The sequence below is a fragment of the Vulpes lagopus genome, chromosome 16 (assembly GCF_018345385.1).
Source record: "Vulpes lagopus strain Blue_001 chromosome 16, ASM1834538v1, whole genome shotgun sequence".
NCBI classification, from domain to species: Eukaryota; Metazoa; Chordata; class Mammalia; order Carnivora; family Canidae; genus Vulpes; species Vulpes lagopus.
The window spans coordinates 56,778,181-56,793,379 of NC_054839.1; the positions used below are offsets into that span (position 1 = coordinate 56,778,181).

At 37.9% G+C, this 15,199-nt stretch overlaps 1 protein-coding gene across 1 annotated transcript in view; it reads left to right on the forward strand.

The window, feature by feature from the left end:
- Positions 1-14,712, forward strand: part of LRRC63 (leucine rich repeat containing 63) — a 35,732-nt gene extending 21,020 nt beyond the window's left edge. The window contains exons 5-9 of the mRNA XM_041731065.1: positions 1,399-1,497; positions 1,737-1,873; positions 4,396-4,479; positions 10,153-10,392; positions 14,526-14,712. Coding sequence (XP_041586999.1) covers positions 1,399-1,497; positions 1,737-1,873; positions 4,396-4,479; positions 10,153-10,392; positions 14,526-14,712 — 747 coding nt within the window. The remainder of the gene's footprint in view (positions 1-1,398; positions 1,498-1,736; positions 1,874-4,395; positions 4,480-10,152; positions 10,393-14,525) is intronic.
- Positions 14,713-15,199: the final 487 nt, after the last annotated feature.

Genomic DNA, 15,199 nt, shown 5'->3' on the forward strand with positions numbered 1-15,199 from the left:
GATAGCTGACTCTCCGCAGGCCAGGATGAGAGACCATATAGTTCACGGGACCAGATGAAGAAGGACTTTCCAGGCAGAAGGAAATGTAAAGGCGCTGGTTGTCTGAACACAGTAAGTGGAAGGATTAGAGATTACGACAGACAACATTTCTACTACGTAAGTGCGGTGCTAGCTCTGCAGAGAAAAATGTTTAATGACAGGAAAAAAAAAAGAATACCTACTTTGTCTATATAGACATTTACAAATAGTAATACTTTAATAAAAGGTCAGTCTTGAAACCAGTACTGCCAGCCTCAAGGTCCTTTAGCTACGAGCTTTTCGTTCTTACATGGTACGTGGTATAGCCCAATGCACCTGCAGCAACATCGCGCTTCTCTACAAGCTGAGGTCTGATCCTCCAACAATGGGGTTCTTTGGCCCCTTCAGTTGACCATTAATGACTCTGTGACCTTTAAGAAATCAGTGTTTCAATTTTCCTGGGGCATTAAAGATGCTGGGGGCACCAGACATGTCTTAATCGGTTCCAGCTGCTATGACAAAATACCATAGACTAAGTGACTTAAACAACAAATGCTAATTTCTCACAGTTCTGGTGGCCGGGGAGTCCAACACTGAGGTGTCAGCTGATTTATTTCCTGGTTAGAGGTCTCTTGCTCAGAGCTGCCTTCTTCCTGCATCCTCACCTGGTTGGGGGTGGGGTGGGGGGGAAGGAGAGAGGGAGAGAGAGAGAGTTCTGGTCCCCTCCTCTTCTTATAAGGGCACTAATCCCATTATAAGGGCTCCACCCTTAAGGTGTCATCTAACCCTAATTACCTCACAAAGGCCTCACCTCTAAATGCCATCATATTGGGGATTGGGGCTTTCACATAGGAATTTGTGGGGAGCATAAACGTTCAGTTCCTAGCCAGGCACAGTTTTCCTCAATCAGAATTGGCATATTTAAGCAAGAAAGATAGACATTAGATTAATAGAAAGATAACAGAAGTAGAAACATGAACAAAAATAAGAGAGATAATTAAAAATAAAATATATTTACTTACACTTCAGCATGTAGAGGATGCTCCATAAATGTTTGCTTGTGGTTAATTCAAAATAATTCGTGTCACACGTATAGCGCCGTACTTTTACATACACGAGTACTTAGCAGTGTTTCTATTTTGTTTCTATCTTTTGCATATTTAAGGAATTGTTTATTATGACAGACTTTGGTGAATGAATGGAAGGTGAGTAGAGGCTTGCTAGTATATAGTGTCAAACACTGTCACTCAGATTATGCGCTCATTTCTTTTTTTTTTTTTTTACTTCCGTATAAAATATTTTGTGCATTGTTAATAGTTATTATTTACCTCTTCTAACTAGTTAATAGTTAACCTCTTCTCTCCTGTCACTTTCTCTTAGGGCTTTTTTCTCATGAACTGTCCGGACTTAACGCCTTTGGCTTCCCAGCTGATATATCTTAACTTATCCTTTAATGACCTCAGTCACTTCCCCACAGAAGTGAGTCCATTTTTATCATTGTGTATATTGCACTAATTTCTTATTAGTAATAATTATAATAAAAAAATAGACCCTTATGATAACCTGGAAAGGAGTTAAAAATGAGATAGATGATGCAGCCACTGGATGTTCCTTTGCTGATTCTCTTACATTGGTCCAAAGGGTTTATAAAGTGCACCACGTAGAGATGTGCACCTTTATCGTTCTACTCATGTTTGTTTCTCTTTTCTGCTCCTCAGGTATTTTGTCTTAAAAATTTACAAATACTATTGCTGAGAAATAATCCTATCAAAGAAATCCCTTCTGAAATTCAACAACTTAAGTTCCTTAGAATTTTCAGCATTGCCTTTAATTTGATTACTACTCTTCCACCTGGGTAAGGCCGAGAGTCTGAGGTTATGAGCCCAGAAAATAGTTTATAATTTAGAAAGAGATCAATTTCCCTTTTGAAAGCAGCTAGCAACTTTTTTAGCCATTAAATGTTTCCCATTCTCTTCTGATTAGCTGATTTGCTTCTTGTCATTGTGCTCAAAGTAATCCTAGCAGCTACATAGACGGCAATTAATGTGGGGCTAGTGAATGCTCATCTAGAGATCCATTATTTGAGTATGGGTTAAATGAACCCCAATCCTAGAAAGAGGCTTAAGTGAGAAACTTGCACCGATCCCTTGACAGCCTTTTGGGATATGGAAAGGACAATGAATGTGGAATTAGGAAACCTAGACTTTTAACTTCAAAGTTGATGATGGTCTGTTTCATCTGGAGAAAATCACTTGACCTTCTTGGTCTTTCCTAATCTATAAAACTAGGAAAATTAGCCAGTGTGTTACATAACATCCTTTAATAGGAATGTTGATATTTGGGTACAAAAGAGATGGAATTTCTCCTGACCTTTGGACTGGAAATTATCTAACCCCTAAGCCCCTTGGCCAAATGCAAAACAAGATATGTCTTCCTGTTAAGAGTTGAGCAAATTGCATGTGGGTTAAGGGCAAAGGGACAGGGACTCTTAAATAGTCGAATAACATTTTGTAAAGAAGATTTTCACAGTAGTTAAGGAAATGCATCAAAATTCATTTATAAAGTTGTTCACCCAGCACTGTTTATAATTATCACCGCAACAAATTCTACATTCATAAACTCTAAGACTACTCCGTCATTTAAAAGAACAAAAAATCAGGCGAAAGTTATACCAGTTCTGTATAAAAAATAGGTATATATATATGGATTTCACATTACACATAATATGCATAAAAAATAAACACTGAAAGTAAGAGTATTATTGCATTGTGTGTATTTTATTTCTGTTTAAATCATCTATATTTTTCAACAGTAACATAAATTGCATTTTCCCTGTCTTGATGCTAGAAGCAGTTATTTCTCTAAGGAGACTCTGTTTCCTTGTTATTGGAAGACTATTTAAAAACCGAGATCTGGGTGTTAGATGTCCCATTGCTATTGGGATGACATTGCTACTAGACACTCCCCATGAACAGGGCTAAATAATATATGTATGTATGCTACTCTGTGTGTACACACATATCTATGATCATTTCTATGTATATATATGTGTACATATATTTCTGTGTGTATATATGTGCACATAACTACATATATATGTGCATAGAGAGACACACATATATGATATATGTATATACATATATGCATCTAAATATAAATTTATATCTGATCATCTATAAAATTGTAATTATAAATAAACTTTAATAAGCGCAACCATCATTTAAACAAAATGTAGAAATTCCCAAAGCAACTACAACTTGCTCCTAACTAGAGGGTCAACATTGTTCACCATTTAGAGATTAGGTAAATTAGCTTGAACTATTGCTTATAACTCGAAAAGTTTTAAGGAGCTATTTCTCAAAAATATTAGTGCTTCTAAAATAAAGCAGCGTATTTCTTATTAAATGACATGGGTTATGTATGCATATCAAGGGAAGACTGACAGCACAAATCCACCGAGGCCTGAATATTCGTTGTCCTTCTTTCTGCTTCGGCCTGCTTGGGCTGTAGAATATAAAGCAAATGCAGAAAGGGAAACCCAGGCTCTGACGACCTAAAGAACTGGGTTCTCATCCTAGCTACGCCCCTTCCAGTTAGGCCCTCTACGGTCACAACTAGCCCTTGATTATACTATGCAAAGGTATAATCAACTCAGGTTAAATGTTTGAAGTTTTGTAACCATGAAAAGTCTTTGATTTGTTCATTTAGTTTTCTTGTGAAATAAAGACAGTAAATCATTTCAAAAATCCAAATGGTTTCTTCTTTTTCCCAAAGCTTTGAGACAGCATTTGTTCATGAAATATGCAGGGTGATTTTTGTTCATTGAAGGGGTAATGACATCACCAGACTGGGTCTCTCCCCTCTCTTTGTCCCCTCCCCCCTTTCCTTTCTGCTTCTTGTCTTTTCCATCCCACAAGCCTCGCCGGAGGGCCCTCACAGCCTCCAGAAAGAACCAACTCCACTGACACCTTGATTTCGGACTTCCGGTCCCCAGAACTGTGAGAGAATAAGTGTCCGTTGCTCTAAGCCACCTGAGCTCCTGGTCCTTGGTTATGTCAGCCCTAGGAAACTAAGACAGCAACCAAGAAAAGAATGTATCTAAAGGTGTTAGAAACTTCTCAGATGGCTTTTTCTGTATGAGGCTTTACCCACTCCAAATGTTTCAAAGCACTCTTAAAAGGATAAATGAATCATTTTAGGAACTTCGATTGTAATTAAACCGCCTGTAATGAAAAGAAGTCCATAAATTTCAAGATCATAGAAAAATGTGGTTTCTCTGTCCTTCTACCTATTTGCTCAAGTATTTAATTCTTCATTCATGCCCAGTAAAATGACAAATGTAATCATTTTTAATTCCGTTTTCTCTTTCTATTTAAGGTTATTCTCGTTGTCCCATCTTGAGGAACTTGATATTTCCTACAATAGTATTGATTCTATTCCAAATGAAATCCAGAAACTCAGGTATTTTGGAAGTCATAAGTACACACAAAGTCATATGCCCTCTAAGGACATATTTGGTGGTGATTGGTTGGAGAAAATTGAGTTCTTTCACATATGTAATAACCACAAAACATAACACGTGAAAACATGAAGTTTACAGAAATGTGATTTGAATGATTGGTATGTTTAAGATATAACATTTCCAGTACTTATTTAAAAGCTGTACCAATGGCTTCTTGATACAATGACAAGCTTAATGTTGTCCATTTTTCTGTGTGTAGACCTGTAGCTCTTACCAGTTTTATTCATTTGGGGTAAGGAAATACATAAATGCAGTATAATCTTAATACCAAGCTCTGATTGTTCCTTACATTGATTTTTAAAAAGTCTCTGAAGTTCATCCATGTCCTTCTAGGTCAGTACCATACTATTTTGATTATGACTTTAGAATAATGTTTAGTAATTAGTAGGAAGATTATTTTTCCTTAATAGCCTCTTAACTATTCTCTTTAGATCAGAGGCTTTAAGATCACTTAATATAATTCCAAGCCCCTCCACCCCCAGAAAAACATAAACACAAAATTGAGATTTCCACTAGAATTATCTTGAGTTTGTATATAAATGTTTGAAGAATTTACATTTCTGATGTTAATAAATCTTTTCATCCTAAAATACAGCATAGTTTTTCACTTGTTTAGGTCTTGTTTTATGTCCATAAGAATTTATGACTTGGGGTACCGGGGTGGCTCAGTCGGTAAAGCGTAGACTCTTGATTTTGGCCCAGGTCATGATTTCAGGGTTGTGAGATGGAGCCCCACCTTGAGCCCGGTCTCGGGCTCCACAGAGTCTGCCTGAGATTCTTTCCCTCTCCCTCTCTTTTCCGTTTGCCTTTTCCCCTCCCTAAAATAAATAAATAAAACCTATAAAAAAAGTATGACTCATTTCACATAAGTCCCTTATCTTTATTACTTTCTTTTAAGTATTCTACTTAGAATACTTCAGTGTTGCAACTATGAATATAACATTTTCTCTAATTTTTCTTCCTAGCTGACCATTGTCAGTACAGAATAGAGAAAAGCTATGTCTTTCTTTATGTGAATTTAAAATCAAGCTATCTAACCCAAATTATCTTCATTCTGGTTCAGTTTTACTAGATTTTCTTTGGTTTTCTGGGAGCATAGTCTTATCTTCAGTGAAGTGAAATAATTTTACCTCTGCTTTTCTAATATTTGTTCCAATTATTTAATTTCTCCTGTGACAATGTGTTTTTTTTTTTAAGATTTATTTATTTATGAGGGAGAGAGACAGAGAGAGAGAGAGAGAGAACATGAGCCCAGTGGAGAAGCAGAGGGGGCCGGAGGAGCAGACTCCCCACTGAGCAGGGAGCCCGATGAGGGCCTCAATCCCAGGACCCCGGGACATGACGTGAGCAGAAGGCAGACTTAACCGACTGAGCCACCCAGGTGTCCCCCATGTGACAATCTTTATATTTTAATAGAATAATTCCTCCTGTTCACATTTGTTATGAGTGATATATTCAATTTTTTCCTTCCATTTTGCTTTGTATTTACTATTTATTTACTGTTTTCTCTTTTCCTATTTGCCTTCTCTGGATGTGTATGCGTGTGTGCACATGTGTTTAATTTTTTTTTTTTCTGAGTGTTATTTCTTCCCTTTTTTTCCTCCTTCCTTAATTCTGGAACTCTACTGTACTTTCCCACACTATTACTGGCTATCTTTTTTTCCCTCCAAACACAGACACATTTTATTTATTTTATTTTATTTTATTTTATTTTATTTTATTTTATTTTATTTTATTAAGATTTTATTTATTTATTCATGAGAGACACAGAGAGAGAGAGAGAGAAAGAGGGGCAGAGACACAGGCAGAGGGAGACGCAGGCTCCATGCAAGGAGCCCGACGTGGGACTCGATCCTGGGTCTCCAGGGTCACGCGCTGGGCCAAAGGCAGGTGCTAAACCGCTGAGCCACCCGGGCTGCCCCACAGACACATTTTTAAAAATATTTTGTAAAATCAAGATAAAAGCTACTTCCCCCACTATGGTGATCCATCCCCCTCTGCTGTCTTCTATCAATAGTAGAGACCCTTAGAATCCTCTTTATCTTCCCACCTTCCCTCCAAATGCACTAACCCCTTATTTGATTCAAGGTGTTGTTGAGATGGTTTTAGAAACTTTTGTTTCGTATTCTCATTAGTATTTTCCTCTGCGTTACAACTCTCGTTATTTAAAGAATAATTTATTTCACCCTGAGAAATACACATGAACATTTGCAATCATTCTCCATTTATATTTGACTCTGTTTCAAGACTCACAGCTTCCTGCCCTTCTTTTGTCTCCTGCAGAACCTGGAGATACCTCCTTTGATTCATTGGCTATTTAGAGTTTTCTCTAATTAATTTTCCTCTGGTGGACTTTATGGGTCATTTTTTTCTTGGATCTTTAACCCTACAGATAATTGATGGCTCCGGTGAGTGGGCAGTAGAGCACTGCAGCCCTTCCCATAAGTGGTCACCAGCACCCCACCCTCCCCTAGATCCAGTATTGCACACAGGTGCCTGATGCCAGTTTAATTTCTTTTTCCTTTTAAGTAGTTCTTCCTTTTATCTGGAAAGATTGTGATTTTTTTTCATGGTCTTTAGTCTTCAGGAATTTTATCAGATTATGCTTGAGTGTGTCTTTTTGTTAACCTGCTGAAACTGTCCTGCACCTAATTCCATCATGGCTGGGGGAAACAGATGTTCCCCACACCAATAAGCAATTCCACTGGGTGTCCTACAATTCAACTCGATCCCGACACTATCTACCTGGAGACGGCATCAGCTTCTATGGGTTGAGGGCTCAGTACCATAAGGCGACCCCCCTCACCCACTTCAGATACAAACTGTGAGCCCATGTTATGACCTGTGGCTCTTACCAACCAGCTACAGACTGGAGGTTCCCATGACCCCCTCCTTGGACTTCAGATGCCGTTCATGAATCCAGGTTGTTACTTGCACTTCTAATCAACTGGCTGGAAATCAGAAGTTCCCGTGACCTCCTCTTTGGGTTCCATTAATTTGCTAGCCTGCCTCGCATAGGTCATGAAACCTGTTTACTCACTGGATTTCCTGTTTTTCTTTTTCTTTTCTTTTCTTTTTTTTTTTTTTTTTTTTTTTTTTACAAAGGATCTATCTATTAAAGGATATGAATCAACAGCCAGATGAACCGATACATGGGGCAAAATCCTAAATAAAGGAACCTCCTGTCCTCATGAAGTTTGGGGGCTGGCACACTGGCATATTGAAGCATTCTGGTTCACCAACCTGGAGGGTCTCTGACTCTTCTCTTTCTGGTTTTTGTGTGGGGAGGTTTCATGACCTAGGTATGATTAATTAAACCGGGGGCCAGTGGTGAATGATTCAACCTCCAGACCCTTGGCCCTCCCTGGAAATCATGGCAATCATAATGGGATTCCCTGAAACAGCCCTCATCCTTCTGTGCTTTCCACAAGTCACCTCATTAACAGAGACCCAGTCGCGGTGGAAAGGGGCTTGTTCTGAAAAATAAGACACCCTTTTCACTTTTATGGTTCCGAAGTGATTTCAAGAATTGAGGACAAAAAAAGAAAAAAGAAAAAAAAAAGAATTGAGGACAAGAGACAAAATATGTTACAACAAAAGATGTTCCCCTTGTCCTTACCTGCTCAGAAAACTGAAGGGTGTTGGGACCAGGGCCAGGAACTGTGGACAAAGACCAACTATGTATTACTCATAAATCACAGTATCACACCTGTCTCTCCTGGAATGCAATGCACACTTTTAATCACCAGCTTAAACTTTTTTTTTTTTTTTTGTCAAAGAAATAGGTTTAACCATCACCTCTTCTCCATCTCTTTCATTTTCCCTTCTTGAGACAACCTATTATTTGTACATTAGGGCTCCCGGAGCTATCCTCTGTGGCATTGATGTAGTTTTTTCTCATGCTTCTTCTTTATATTTTTGCTCTGTTTGAGTTACTTCTACTTTGTCTTTGCCTCTACTTCAGGTCTTTAGGAAGATCATGTTCTTCTTCAGTTCATCCACTTAATTCTTTAGTTTTACAAATGATGTATTTGTTCAAGAAGGTGTGTGCGTGTACGCGCATGTGTGCGTCTTGTCAAGTGAATTTTATTACGTGTTTCCCTGACTCCTTCTCTGCCTCCACAGAGTGCAGTTGCCTCAGGAGCACTATTCTGTGTGTTTGTTAGTTTTTCTCTTCTGGCTGCTGTGTCTTCTGCTCAAGACCAAAAGCATTCTCAGAGCAACTTCCAGAGAGCGTTTCTTGATGGAAGTTTCTCGGCTTCTGCTCCTGGGGATGCTCAGCTGCAAAGGCTGTCTCGACATGGAGCTCTCCCAGCTTTAGAGATTGTCCAGCCTAGCAAACTCCACAGAACTCCTCGAGAGGAAGGAGGAACGCACACTGGTGAAATCTGTAAGATAAAGCAGTTCAGGCAGGGCAGCCTCCCCCAGGGGTGTTCCGGGACCCTCACTGGCATCTCCTAGAGTACAGCACACTTATTCTGGTTGTTCATAGGGCTCTTTGTCGCTGGGCCCAAGGCTTGTGTCTGGTGTAGAGGGAGAAGAGTGACCATGCCAGGTCTCTCCTTTGGGACCAAACTAACGCCTGAGGTCTTGCTCACCTTTCCCAGACTGTGACAGGTGTCATAATCCGATGGTGGCTGAAGGATGAAGACAGTTGAGGTGCCATCTTTTTAGTCTCATTGTTTTAAATCCCTTCTTTGACCATGTTTTAATCCTGTCAGCAGGAATCAGAACCAAAGACTTTAAATTGTGTGAGGGAGAAACTATACTGCACCCGAGAATCTGGAGTTCTCAGCAACTTAAGACCCAAAGTCCTCATGTCATCCTCTTCCCTCTTAGCACTTTTGACAAATTGGACTAGACTTTGATCTGTTTTTTGTTTTGTTTTGTTTTTCTTAAAGATTGTATTTATTTATTTATGAGAGACACAGAGAGAGGCAGAGACACAGGCAGAGGGAGAAGCCAAAGGCAGACGATCAACTACTGAACCACTCAGGTGCCCCTTGATCTGTTTTTATGTGTCCCTCATAAACAGATACTTTTTCTTTCTGTCTCCAGCACTAAGTAGGAAGGAGATGAGTGTCTGTAAAACAAACAAACAAACAACATACCATCAAGACAACTAGTAGAAAATGAGAACATCAGTAATGTTGGTTCTCTTTGAACAAAGGAGCAACTGATACAGTAAAAACCAAAATATTCAGGTGATGGGAAAGCAAAGTTGGGACATAGAACATGATACATTTTGATGGTGTTAATTTCACTGTTTTGATTAGGCTTGGAGGGAAAAAATGTCCTGATGTTCAATTTGTTTATGAAAATATATTCTTTCTTTGTGTCACTATCTATATTTTTCTTTTTTTCCATAATGACATGTTACAAAGACCCAAAGTACATGCTTTAACTCTACCAGCCACACAAATGCATTTATTTGCATGATAATATAGTGTTTCATTTGCTTTATAATTCTCTGATTCTGAGGAAGTACTTAAACACTTGTATTTTACTGCTACTGTGTTTGATGCCAGTTTGCAGGAACACTGAGATGGAATTTTACTTCAGTATTATGAATTGCATAAATACCTTTTAGTTTTGGTTTCCTTTATTTGCAGATCACTTGAAAAACTGAATGTTGATGGGAATGATCTAACGAGTTTTCCTCCTGCGATTTTGAAGCTTAACCTGAAAAAAATCCAATTTGAGAATACTTACACTCATCCTACTCTTTGGAAAGAAAATTCACTGAATAGCCCGCAGCATCTCACTCAACTTACTTCTTTTTTCTTTTTAAAAAATAATCTACATAAATATTACGATGAGATCCCAGTGGAAATTCAAAAGCTACTAAAATGGTGAGCAAATTCTGCAGCCCTTTTATTTATTTTTTATTTTTTAAAAAGATTTTATTTATTTATTTACTCATGAGAGAGAGAGGCAGAGACACAGGCAGAGGGAGAGGCAGGCTCCATGCAGGGAGCCTGACGTGGGACTGGATCCCAGGTATCCAGGATCACGCCCTGGGCTGAAGGCGGCGCTAAACCACTGAGCCACCCGGACTGTACCTCTGAAGTCCTTTTAATGAAAACACACTTTTGAGCATTTACAATATTATTCATTCGAGGCCAGGTGACAATTTTACTATTAACATACCTACACCCCAGCCTCGAACATACATAGAATTCTTCAAATTTCTTCTTCTGGCTCTTCAGGCATAATGTTGTCTGAGTTCAGCCTATTTATTAATATTTTCAAGTTACTATTTAATTCCAGGGTGAGTTACGAATTACTGAGGTGTAACTGGCAACACCTATCCAGTTGTGGTATTAATCTTTTCTATGGATTACTAAGGACATGGAAGTGGTTTCCTCCAAAAGAGGGTTCTTTAGTCCCAGGCATCCTATGCAGGAAACTGCTTTAGACTCTGACTTCCTAGAGACCAGAAAGAGAGCAGTCATATTTAGAGCAGGGATGCGCAGGGATTAATGACCAGCATGAGAATCATTGCCTAATATCAGGACTAGGGTTTTTAAGCCCAATGCACGGGGAATCCACTCAGCTTATCTCTTACTTCCTTCAGATAGTTTAAAACTATTTTTACACCCATCAGTGTTTATATTATTGATCTAACCAATATTTGTTGTATGCTTAAGTAAAATTTCCCAGGAATATTTAAATTACTAATATTGATATTAGTAATATCAATTACTAATTATATTGAGTAATTATATTGAGGCCAGAAGCCTAAATGGGCTAGCAATCATCAAAGAAATGGAGAAAGGTTATTAATAATCTACCAATAAAAAGGGGACCAGGACCTAAAGTTTTCAATTTTAATCCATTGAGGAGTCAATGCTCATGACATGAAATAATAATAACAATGTCTATGGTGTGGTGTTAAAAAGAAAGAAAGAAAGTATAATTAAAACTAAACATCAAAGAAGTTAGAGATGTGGGGGCACCTGGGTGGCTAATTCGGTTAAGCATCTGACTCTTGGTTTCAGCTCAGGTCGTGATCTCAGGGTTGTGAGGTGCAGCCCTACATTGGGCTCCGTGCTCAGCAGGGAGTTTGCTTAAGATTCTCTCTCCCTCTCCCTCTGCCCCTCCTTCCATGAGCACATGTGTGGGCAATCTCTCTCTCTCTATAAAAAAAATTAGAGATGTAATAGTTGTGGGATACTTTTTATAATAACAGAAAGAAACATGATATACTTAGAAATATATCAATCGAAATATGTACAAAGCATGTACAGAGAGAAAACTTAAAACTTGACAAAAAGGTAAAGAAGTCTGAATTAAATGAGATACATCTTCGGGTACAATAAGATGCAACACAAAAAATATGTATCAATTCTCCCCAAATAGAGCTGTATATTCAATGTGGTTTTGGTCAAAACCCCAACAGAGTCTTCTGAGAAGCTTGATAAGCTGATTATAACATGTGTATGGAAAAGCAGAGACCCCAAAATTGCCAAGACAAGCCTGAAAGAGAAGCCTAACAAAGTAAGGGACTTGCTGACTAGACATAAAGATGTATTATAAAGTTAGAGAAAGTAATACAGGTGGTGTTACATGCAAGGAAAGACACATTAACCAGTGAAAGAGAAGACATAGTCCAGTTACATTCTCATGCATATGTGAAAACTTGGACAAAATAGCCTTGTGGATCAGTAGGGAAAGGAGAGACGTTTCAACAGGTGATACTGAGATATTTGGCCACTTATAGGGAAAAAAATGTACAGTTATATTTCTGTTATCTGTATGTCACTATCATACATAAAATAACTTCACTTGGATTAATGATTTAAATAGGAAAAGCAAACTTTAAAGACTTTAAAAGCAAGTATAGGAGACTAATCCATATGACTTCATGATAGAGAAAGATACTTTAAGCAAAACAAAAAATAAAACAGTAGAACCATGTTTTATAAATTTGACAAGTGTTTATTTTCCACATAATATGACACCATCAATGAAATTAAGAGACAAGCCATTAAGAAGATGTTGCAATGCGTGTAGCTGTTGACACATATACATGTCTCCAAGAAATCAAGAAGAAAAGATATAACCAATAAAAAGTGTATAAGTGATAGGAATATGCCATTCATGGATGATGACACAGAGAGAGCTGATAAAAATGAAGCGTGTTAGATCTCACTAGTAATCAAGGAACTGCGATATCAAATAGCAATGACAAATTTTTTGTTTACCTATTTTATCAAGATTAAAAAGATTGTATGTCGGCAAATTGAATTTAAATTTAAAAAATGTAAATAAATAAATAAATAAATAAATAAATAAATAAATAAATAAATGAAAAGGTGGACATTCAATGTTGTCTTTGAGGCACCAGGGTGGCTCAATCAATGAAGCATCTGTCTTCAGCTCAGGTCATGATCCCAGGCTCAGTGGGGAGTCTGCTTCTCCCTCTCTCTCTACCTCTCCCCTCTGCTCATACTCTCTCTCTCTCTCTCTCTCTCAAGTAAACAAAATCTGTATAAAAATTTTCCAAAATTGTTTGTCTTTGGATGGCCCAAAACTGGATTATCATATACCATTAGTAGTGCTGTAAATTGGTGAAAGCTTTGTAGAATGCAGTTGGATGGTATCCTACTTACCCCTTGAAACAGAAATTTAAATCTTCAGAATCTGTCTCATAGAAATAGTTAAATGTGAACACAAAGTTGGGCATAGGGATGATAATTGCAGCCTCAATGTGCACCAATAAAAAAAGTGATAAAATAAATTATGGTGTATTCATATTATGGAATACTATAATGCTATTAATATGAAGTAAAACAAAATGTATTGCAATAAAAGTTGTCCAAGACATTACATCAAATCTCTCTTTTGAGATGTTATATATAAAATTTAACATGTATACATTTTTATATTAAATTTTTCTTTTTTTAATCTAAAATTGGTAAATTGGGATCCCTGGGTGGCACAGCAGTTTGGCGCCTGACTTTGGCCCAGGGCGCGATCCTGGAGACCTGGGATTGAATCCCACGTCGGGCTCCTGGTGCATGGAGCCTGCTTCTCCCTCTGCCTATGTCTCTGCCTCTCTCTCTGTGTGTGACTATCATAAATAAATAAAAATTTAAAAAAATAAATAAATAATAAAATTAGTAAATTAAGGGCATGTGGATGGCTCAGTGGTTGAGCATCTGCCTTCAGCTCAGGTCATGATCCCAGGGTTCCTGCTCAGCAGAGAGTCTGCTTCTCCCTCTCCCTCTGCCCTTTCCCTCCTTTCATGCTCATATGTGCATGCATGCACTTTTTCTCTCTCTCTCAAATAAATAAATATCTCTCTCTCTCTCTCTATACACACACACACACACACACACACAGAGGCACTAATCCTATACTAGGCTATGATGGAGTCTCTTTATTTTTAAAATGATATATTTATTTTTTAATTATAAAAATAATGCATATTTATTATAGAAAATTTGGAAAAACATTTATAAAAGCATGTCAAATTTCCTGTGATCGCATTGACCAAGAATAATTACTGTCCTCTATTTGGAATCTTTTTGTTTTTGTTTTTGTTTTTTAAATCTATGTTAGTCACACAGAGAGAGAGAGAGGCAGAGACACAGGCAGAGGGAGAAGCAGGCTCCATGCACCGGGAGCCCGACGTGGGATTCGATCCTGGGTCTCCAGGATCATGCCCTGGGCCAAAGGCAGGCGCCAAACCACTGTGCCACCCAGGGATCCCCTCTATTTGGAATCTATCCTCAGATTAAGGATAGATTCTTAGAATCTATCTTAGAAAATTAGGAGTGTCATATATATTTATCTACTTTATTTTTTTAGCATTTAATTTGTACTTGCGTATGTTTTCATTCCTCAACTAAGATGGTAAGATCAATAATAACAAAGGTTCTATTTGATACTACTGTGAGTCTCACAGAGCATCAAATATGATGTCTTCTCTTCAGTAGATGTTTACTAAAATACTGATTTGATGTGTCCTCCATTGCAGCACATCTAGATGTGAATGGTGTAACGGTCCCAAGTTTGGTGAAGGTTTTCAAGTCATCCGATCCTATGATGTTTCTGGAGCAACGCACCTTCCTGTTTTGTTTCATGTCTGTTCTTCTTCCTGCTACAGAAAAGTGAAAGAAAGCAGTTTTTTTTCAGAGAATATTCCTAGTGGAATAATAGTCTAAATTCTGAGTTGATAAGTCATGTGATCATTTAGGAGTCCCGCTTTAAAAGCCATTAAGGTTTATGGACATAGTAATTCATTTCTTTGAGAGTATAGCTTCTATTTTCTGTAACTCTTCTTTGTAATCCCAGCCAGTTTGGGAAAAAGTTTGTGACTGTTTAGGAACTGTTGCAGAATAATTACTTAAGAAGGAATAGTTAAAGGTCTTTGGATTTCAGCAAAGATCTAGAAAATTTCATTCAGAGCATGTTTACCAGAAAACAAGAAATGATGGGAAAACTTTGCAGAAGAGGGTTTATCTTACAACTGGCATTTTCGTGCACCCATTCCAAGTAGTAAGCTAGCTTTTTAAAGTCATCAGTGGGGTTTGTGCCACATATGGACTCGAAGTCAAGTATCCAAGTCCTCTTGGTGAATTTTGGTGGAAATCTGTCCAGTGCCAACCATTTCAATTGTTGACTGTTTAAGGGAATAAAAGACCCATTCCA